This window comes from Anopheles gambiae, chromosome 2 (genome assembly GCF_943734735.2).
Source record: "Anopheles gambiae chromosome 2, idAnoGambNW_F1_1, whole genome shotgun sequence".
NCBI lineage: Eukaryota > Metazoa > Arthropoda > Insecta > Diptera > Culicidae > Anopheles > Anopheles gambiae.
This window is the reverse complement of record NC_064601.1, coordinates 87,648,576-87,658,152: the sequence shown is the minus strand read 5'-3', so window position 1 is coordinate 87,658,152 and position 9,577 is coordinate 87,648,576. Positions and strand designations below refer to the sequence as shown.

At 42.4% G+C, this 9,577-nt stretch overlaps 2 protein-coding genes across 2 annotated transcripts; both read right to left on the bottom strand.

The window, feature by feature from the left end:
- Window positions 1-5,484: 5,484 nt before the first annotated feature.
- Window positions 5,485-6,408, bottom strand: LOC1276364 (brachyurin). Its single transcript, XM_315702.5, has one exon. It carries the CDS (start codon window positions 6,403-6,405, stop codon window positions 5,500-5,502), a length of 906 nt encoding a protein of 301 aa, XP_315702.5. The 5' UTR covers window positions 6,406-6,408; the 3' UTR covers window positions 5,485-5,499.
- Window positions 6,409-8,526: 2,118 nt separating this feature from the next.
- Window positions 8,527-9,577, bottom strand: LOC5667342 (brachyurin). The gene has a single exon (XM_001688656.2). The coding sequence runs from the start codon at window positions 9,465-9,467 to the stop codon at window positions 8,565-8,567; it is 903 nt and encodes a 300-aa protein (XP_001688708.2). The 5' UTR covers window positions 9,468-9,577; the 3' UTR covers window positions 8,527-8,564.

The window sequence follows — 9,577 nt, the reverse complement described above, 5'->3', positions numbered from 1 at the left end:
TATCAATACTTTTATATAGCTGTACATCTGTGGCAATAAAAATCAAATGCATAAACCAAAAAGGGGAAAAACTCCACGAACTATCTAACTAAAAACTGAATATTGAAAACAGAATCATATGACTATATCTAAAAAACATAAACAGTTAAACATCAAACTAAAAATAAAACAAAAAAATTCTACACTGCAAACTTATGAATGACAAAACAATAAATAAGATGCAGTAGTTGGCAAAAAGTACAATAAGTTAAAACATTAAACTTATAAATTAAATGTTAAACAGCGGATAACTTAGAAGGCAATAGTATAGTAAATAGAAAAACAAAACTCAAGCAACCAAATAATAAACAATTTAAAAAAAACTAAAAGATTAAAAGTGTGAAAATATAAGAAAAACACGGGCTTTTCACGAGAATTGCGCACAGTAAAGGCAGCTCATCTCATCCTCAACGACTCACTTCGGTTTAAATAAATTCATCTACTTAATGCAAACATGAAATGCTCATCGGCAGTACCAATTACAACACGTACTCAAAAATTACAAGATGTACAGAATATTTCATATATTTAATGAAAGCCATCAACAAGACCATACCAACCCTTTATAAATGCAATCCACAAATGATCCTTCAAACAGGCGAACAAGCATATTCCGTAGAGGAAGAAAAACAAAGTGAAGTAAACATAATGCAATGACTAATTTGTGGTGCAACGTTAACAGTTCTATTAATATTGAAATAATTTCAACAAACTCACACAACAACAAAAAAGGCCTACTCTACCTGTCTATTTCGTTCCGGTTCTTCATTTGTCTGACTGCACTGTGGCACCGTTTAAATCGCGTGCACGCTGCATTTGATGGCGATGTACAAATTATCATAACAACGGTACCGAAAATAGATGCAGTAGCACACGTCAGCAACGACACATCGTTACAAGTGTTTGCTGACTGTTGCTTTCTTACTTGTTGCAATGAAGAAAAATGCTATTTCGTTTCGGTGAAGAAAAGACGCCACTTACGCAGCAGACATCGGCAGGTCCTGCGCACTGGAACCTTGGAACAAGGCGCACCCGACACCTGACACGTTGTCCTGCTGTGCGACGAGCCAGTCCGCCCGGCGCTACGGCGCAACACTTGCGCAGGAGCAAGCGCAAAACGAAACGCAACCATACGGCAGTTGGTGTTAGCCATTGGTCGTTGAAGTGTGCGTTTTTTTTTGTACATATATTTCTTTTGTTGAATGAATTTTTAATTTGATTTTGCCATGTTTGCCAAGTCTGCCGGCGAAGCGATTGCGAAGTAATACACATCCACAAACACACCACCGAAGCGGACGTCCGGTTCGGGTAAGGACGTGCGGTGAATTCCGTGCAGAAAAGTAAAAGTGAAACAAACGTAGCGAACGAACCCCCGGCGGCAGAATGGTTACGCAAACGGGTTCGCCTGCTGCCCGAGCGAAATCATCCGAGCCACCGAATGGCAGAAGGCGATTCGGGCCAAATCTCTCGCAGCAATAAGAGAAGCACAAAACATGCACAAAAGCAGATCTGGACCAGCTGGGCAACGTGTAGACAGCAGTGCCGGCGTGCCACCCGTCAACCCGTCGGTCACTGGCACCGATGGGGTCGATCATTATCGGAACCGGACACATCGGCCGGCCTCCTTCATTATCGGGCCGAAATCGTCGGGCCTCAGCACCAGATGAAGCCGTTGCATGGCGGCATGAACATAATTCCAATAAATGCAGCCAGCCAAGAAAGCATCTCATTTTGTCCCACCAAACCCCGTGGGAGGGTATTTTCCACCTTCCTCGCTTCCCTTGCGACAGCTCACTTATCGGATGGTTTTCTTTCTGCACGGTGCCACGGATGATTGAGAGATGATTGAACGGTCCGGGTCCTGTGCGCTTGCACATGTTCGTGTGGGATGGACAAATTGCTAAGTCCTGCCAGATCTTGGGTCGGGTATCTCGCTTGCAGCTCTAAGCGTTGTCGGGATAGAACTCTCTCTCTCCCTCTCTCCCTACCGTTCAATCGTGAACTGATCGCATGATCCTGCATCGCACTGCCAAACAGCACGGTACGCCACGGACGCGCTTACATTTTGACGAGCCCTGTGGGCCTTTAATTTCGCCTGCCGTTGCTTCGAAACTCCCGCTGTACGAGACAACTACACTTTGCAAACTCCTCGTGCAGGCAAGCGGACAACCTCACCATCATTCTGGGGCTCTGAAAAAACAACACAGTGGCCACTCCCAGGAGGTGCCGAGCGCTGGAACCTGTCACGCCATCACGATTAAGCGGCCCGAGCCAGTGAGGGGTGGAGATAAACGTTTAGCCGCTATTCGAAAAGCCCTACCCCGCACAAAGTATGTAAATAAACTGCCACCTCTTCCCGAGCCACCTCACAAAACAACAAACAGCTCAAAATCTGATGCATCATGATGATTGCATCGGGGATGCAGTTTTACTCGCGCACTTGCAAATATTAGACAAATTTGCACAAGCACTTCGCCCGCCCGGTGCCCTGCGGCGGGCAAAAGTTTCCGCCTGTCCGTAATCATCCTCCAGCCAGAGCTATAATTTGGTTCAACAGCTTTATAACGAAACGGTTACGGCTAGGGGTGCAGTTATCGGACGAAACTCTAACGTACAGGGGGGGGGATCTCGTGCATCCAATCACACACACACACAATGTTTGCAACGCGAAGTGAAACTGAAAATGGGATATTTGCAAACAGCGTTGCTTCGTCGGGCTGTAATGTCATAATGATTGCCGCGATTTTCAACAACCACTTGCGGCACCGGACAGGTTGCGTGTAGGACGTTGTGGTTGGTTTCTTTTTCGAGAGCTCTCAGTACCCCGGGCAGGAAGCATGTTCTGGATGTGTGAAGCGTTTCGTCCTAACCGTAAATTTATTAATGGGGGTTTAGTTTGTGTTCATTTTGTTGAAGTATATATATTTCTATGATTTACGTCAATTTTATTAAAGGTCTTTACCATTACTCGATTTTTATTTATTATTCATTGTTTCTTATTTATATTTCATTGACAATAATTGTTTTGCTTTTTCGATCCTTTGCTGATCAGTAAAATCTTTTAGAGAAACCAGTATGTGAGGCAAGTCTTTCGAATTAAAACTAACTTTTAAATAGTAGATATCTTTATTTTGTTATAGGTCAGGTTTTGCTGCAAAATTTTAAACTCTGTCATATATAACAACAAACCAGCAATAGTTATGATTTAAAGAATAAGCAAAACGTTAACATATTATAAAGTTTTTGATGTTAAACTTCCATAAAAACGCTAAATTTGTCTTAATGAAATGTCCAATTTATTAAGCAACGAGAAAATTAAAGAACAAGAATCTAAAAACATAAAAATCAATTATTAAAAGTAGAACTGCCTTCTTCAACAAAAATACCGTAAAAAAGGCAAAAAATAAGTTAATCAACCTGACTTAAAACCCAAATCGCAGATTAGGAATTATGTGTTTTATCACACGAAAAATGAGTAATTCAGTGTGAATGTATTAAAATAAACGAACATGAAACTGTTACAGCCATCACATTGCTTTCGTAACATAAGTTATGGATTGCATTATTTTAAATATTTTTATATGAACAGTTTTAACGTTTTTGCGCTTCTTCTTCTTCTTCTGGTTTAATTTTTGAAACTCCACTTGTTGCTAGACACTGGCATTTATCTTCTTTCAATTGATAAGGAGAGTATTGCATTTGCTCAGAATAGAGATTTGCTTAGAAAAGTTATCGTTCCAAAAGAGGTTTCGTGATTAAAGTGGTATGTTTTGAATATAATAAATATCGAACAAAAATTAACTAGAATTACTGACAAAAACGAACAAAATTTACATTCTACAAATCACATTGCTCCATAAGATCAGATTCAGTATAAAGAAATCATGGATTGAAGGGTAAAGGTTTGATTGAACTCAATCATAATAGAAAATATTCAATTTATCGATCATCATTTTGCGGTTTTCTTTCATCAAACAAATGTTACAACCTTCTAGCCACCTGTACTCAGTGGCGTATTTAACGGTAAGCAAAGTAAGCAATTGCGGGGGGCCCCGTCAATGAGGGGCCTCGGAATCTTTAGTCCATTATCCATAACAGTTGATAGAATATGGCACTGTATTAGCAAGGAGGGCCCCGTGGGTGATGGACGTTGGGGCCCCGCGCTAGACAACCAAGCACCCCCTTCCCCCCCCGGCAGCAACAAAATTTAAGTTGAAATGTTACATTTTTCAAGACGGATGCCAAGTACCCCCCGGTAATTATGTACAAAGGGCCTCAACAATTCTTACTGCTTGGGGCCTCCGACACTGTAAACCCGCTACTGCCTGTACTGCAACATTATAAAAAAAAAGAAATAAACCGAATTACAAATCTTCCATCACACTCATCCTTAAACTTAGTCACCTTCGTTCTGTGTAATTTATGATCGGCATAAATGGCACAACGAAAGGGGGATTATATCGTGAGGAAAAGCGAAACTTCACACCTTATGCTCGAAACCGGCGATCGATCGATCTCCTTCACACCGGCGACCGGATGACCAAAGCACGCTTCATTACGGGGCAATATATTTTCACGAAAAACGAAACGCCTCCTCAAGCTGGCGCGTACGTCCAGCCAACTTGCAATGGCCTGGAAGAGCCGGGGTTTTCGATCCGGTACCGACGAGCCACCTACGTTGAAGGGACTATTAATTTATTGATCCATAATCAAGCCCCTTCGCTCCCGCAAGACCGGGACACCCCGTAAATCGTGCTCGCAAGTGAAGTGGTTTTTGCACTACTATTTGTGCCAAAGTTCTTCCCCAGCTGCGCGATAGAACCAGCTCATCATGTGATTCATCATAGCGGATCTGGGTGGTACGATGTATTGTAAGAACAGTGTCAACAACAAACCGTAGAGACCGTAGACGATGTGAATGGTATAGGTATTCTGATACCTTTTTTGCAATGCGAGTGGTTTTCTAGACCTTTGATTGTTAATAGTTAACTTTCGACGGAACAATTTTTTAAAGGCCAATCTTTTCCCTTTTATCGTAAAAAAAAAGATTCGCGAATCATGTACACATTAACACATGTTTTCACCATATGGAAATCCCAAAAAATTTGTTCCGATTGTTCTCAAAAGCGCTGGGATCCCAAAGATTAAATACCAAAATACACAATTTTCTTTGTACCAGTCAAAACATTACAAGCAAAGATTTATACCATCTACCCTACAGCGGATGACAGAAATAACACGATTAAGATTAGCCGAACTTTTATCGATTTTCCGTTGTCATGGAAAATGATGATTTTGAAAGGAGTTTTCAAGCAGAAATCGTTCCATAGAAATAAGGCTAATTACTTCATAAGGAAAAAGCAATGTTTAAATGATTTGCGTTGGGCTATATTTAATGTTTCGTTCAATCATTCGGTTCATTTCATTTTCTACCATTTTATCATTCAGTTCATTTTCAGTTTACGGCTGCGCAACAAAGTCCGAGTTAGCCTCGATCCAGGGTAAAAAGAATGACACGCGAGCATACACCGAGGGCATACCAACAGCACAGCCGTTCACTGACACAAAGGACACCACACCGATCTGCAAGGTTCCACCAGACTGTACTGTGAGTGCACCACCAGAATCACCGTTACAGGCCGAGCGTCCTCCCGCTCCGCTCAGACACACATTCTGGTTCTGAACCATCGTGGTACCCCAGCGAGCAACGCAGTCCGCATTTGTCATCACCGGGTTAGTGGTGAACCTAACCACAGCCGATGTAGCAGTGCTGGCGTCCGAAGTGCGTCCAAATCCAGACACGGTACCGGTGAACCCTCCGAACTGGCGAGTGTCCGAGCGACCCGGTAGACGGATGGGTTGGATTCGTGTAGTGAACGTCATCGGCGAGTTGAGGCGCACCGTGGCAATATCATTCCGGATACTGGCAAGGTTGTACTGCGGATGAACCCGAATTCCACTCGTGGCGAAGCGGATGCGCTGCTGAGTTGACTCCTGAACGTTACGGTTGTGCGCTCCCATGATGGCGACACCTCCCGAGGCCAGTGTAGACGGTCCGGACACGACGCAGTGAGCAGCGGTCAGGATAGTGTTCCGAGTCAATATAGATCCTCCACAAAGTCCAGTACTCGTTGCATATTCACTAAGCAACGCAATCTGGTGCGGGAACTGGCCGGGTGTCACTTCCTGTCCGTTGGTGATGCGGTTCGTTCGGTTCATGTTGCGTAGAAACTGATACTCAGCCGGCAGACGCGCCCAGTAGTGGTCGAACTCCTCGATCGGACGCACCTTGGACCAATCGATCTCGATCCATTCCGCGCTGGAAGCAGCGGCCAGAAGGGCGACTAAAATCACAAACGATTTCATGCTTGCTTGCAGACTGATGATTGTGCATTTGGAGCCCGAACATGTGAGTTTTATACCTAACTAGAGCTACCAAATTTCTTATCTTTTGCATTTGTAAGCGAGAGTGATAAGCCAACCTAATCACTGACCAATGGCAAAAGGCACTAAAAGTGGATAAGAAAGATCTTACGCACCAAAAAAGTCTAAGCCAATAGCATTGGGCCGTAGCTGAGTTTCCAAACTCATGCCGTGGTACTCAATATACAGGTGAGATAAGGCGCACAATGCTCAATTCGCGCATCTGGACAATAATGGTTTTCCGAGAACTGCTAAAGTGATAAAGTGAGTCTGACTTCATGCTATAAATCTATGTTTTGTCCAATCTCCGCATTGGTGGATCGATTCTTGGAAATCGTATCGTATTGTGGCCGTTTGGTAAAACAACAATAGATTTTATAAGTATTTACTTATCTGTTTGATCGAAGCGGAAGCAAATCAATCTTAATGCTTTTATAGCTGCGTTTAATCTAATCAAATGTAAAGGAAATGTAAGCTTTGTTTCAAGAAATTGCACTTGTACCGTGAAGATAATCCTCTCATGACGGGTAACCATACTTAGCTAGTTGTTCGCACAACGAACATATCTATATGCTCCTTAAATATATCTTACAATAAGGCTCGCATAATAAGCAGCACAATTTACGTTATTAATGCTTTTTATTATTTTAAGTATTGGTTAATAGAGATAAAAATTTAAATTTCTAGAAGTGATTGTATGGCAATGATTTGGAGCGTTTTTGTATTTTTGTATGTGAAGTGTATCAATAACGTGTATATCATTGAAGTGTTGGCGTATTACTTATTGCCGATCTCATGGTACAGTCGTCAACTCGTATGACTTAACAACATGCCCGCCATGGACTGAAGCCCCGAATAGACTGTGTTGTTTTGCCAAAAAAGTAGACAGACGGTCCCCGAGATACACTATTAATGGGGCCAAAAACGACCGCAAATACCACGTTTCTTGAATTCTCGCGTAAGTCTAGTTTCATAGTTTTCAGTGAAAATAACACTTTTTTTGTGTAATTAAAAGGTTAATAGATTTTAGCAAATAAATAAATTAGTTGATTTAATTCTGATTATATATTATGATTTTAAACATTCTGAAAAGAATAATATCATTCGAACATACGCAAATTTTTGTAACATTTGACTATTGATGCGTAAAATCAGTACAATTCACTTAAAGAACTGTCAAATTTTTAAAAAAAATGAGTATCTCTGACTCCGTGTTTAAGAAGCACAGTGTATCTCGAGGACAACCTTTACTTGCAACATCGTATATTTTTCAAATTTTAGTAGGATTTCATATACATATTCTGAATTCTTAACTGAACATGCAAGATCCCTCCGCACATTAAGAATTATACCCTTGCCATAAAATATCTAAGAACTATTTTGAAAAGTTCTTTAGAAAAATTGTGTATTCATTCAATTGATTGTTTTATTTATTGCGTCATTGAGCAAACTTTGTTTGAATAACTTTATAAAATTTATCAGAAATAAAAAAAATCTTTAAAAAAAGAATAGTTCCAATGCTTCATTGCATGTCTTAATAAATTTATTGATACTTTAAAATTATTCAAACAAATCAATTAATGAAAAGAAGAAAAAAACAAAACTCCTTAGGCAACAGTTATACTTAATTATAAAGAGCTGTAAACATTAGGCAATTGTTTCTGACGATCATTGGATTCCCGATTTCTCGAATTGAATATGTTGCATGGCGTCTGCATATGTATTTTCTGCTGCATGTACGTATATGTCAAACATAAAAATGTTTTAATAAAAGCTCAATTTTCTTGGATTTACAAAAGTACAACTCTGCAAACTCTGTGATGTGTATCATTCCTTGTGTCCATATTACAACACACCAAGGTTTGATACACTAACCTATGGTTCTAAAAGTATCATCAACGGCTTCTACAAGAGACAAGGTTTTCCAGGCCATCGAGTAATTTATGTTTTGAACATCCTGTCAGACATTACAAGGGCGAAACGAAACTAGAGAAGGACACGTTTCTAGCCGTTTAAGACCATCAAAAATGTACACAAACTAGCTCATATGTCACAAACAAATGTATTTATTTACTAGTCATATCATTTGATCGATCACGAAATTACGGCTGCGGAACAAAGTCCGAGTTGGCTACGATCCAGTCCAGGAAGAACGTCACACGAGCATACACCGAGGGCATACCAATGGCACAGCCATTAACGGATCCAAACGACACCACACCGATCTGCATCGTTCCACCGGACTGGACGGTCAGCGGACCACCAGAGTCACCGTTGCAGGACGAGCGTCCTCCCGCTCCGCTCAGGCACACGTGCTGGTTAACTACCGTTGAGCCCCAGCGAGCAATACAGTCCGTATTGGTCATCACCGGGTTGGTGGTGAACCTAACCACAGCCGAGGTAGCAGAGCTCGCATCCGAAGTGCGTCCAAATCCAGACACGGTACCGGTGAATCCTCCGAACTGGCGAGTATCCGAGCGACCCGGTAGACGGATGGGTTGGATTCGCGTGGTGAACGTCATCGGCGAGTTCAGGCGAACCGTGGCAATGTCATTGCGAAGTGTGCTAGAGCTGTAGCTCGGATGACGACGAATTCCACTGGTCGCAAAGCGGATGCGCTGCTGAGTTGATTCTTGAATGTTACGGTTGTGTGCTCCCATGATGGCGACACCTCCCGAGGCCAGGGTCGAGGCACCGGACACGACGCAGTGAGCAGCGGTCAGGATAAAGTTACGCGTCAGCACGGAGCCACCGCAAAGACCGTTACCGGACGCGAATTCACTGATCAAAGCGATCTGGAACGGGAACTGGCCGGGAGTCGCTTCCTGTCCATTGGTAATGCGATGCGACGGAAGCTTCTCGCGGTAGACTTGCAGCTCAGCTGGCAAACGCTCCCAGTAGTGATCGAACTCCTCGATCGGACGCACCGTGGACCAATCGATGTCGATCCATTCCGCGCTGGCAACGGCGGTCAGAACTGCGAATACAAGCACGAACGATCTCATCCTGCCAGAAGAGTGATGGGGTTGCTGTTGGTACAGTTATTAGATGCTTTGTCTCCCGAGGAGTTCTTCTGCCTCTGTTGGAAGCGTAGAGTGATTTAGAGAAGGTAAAC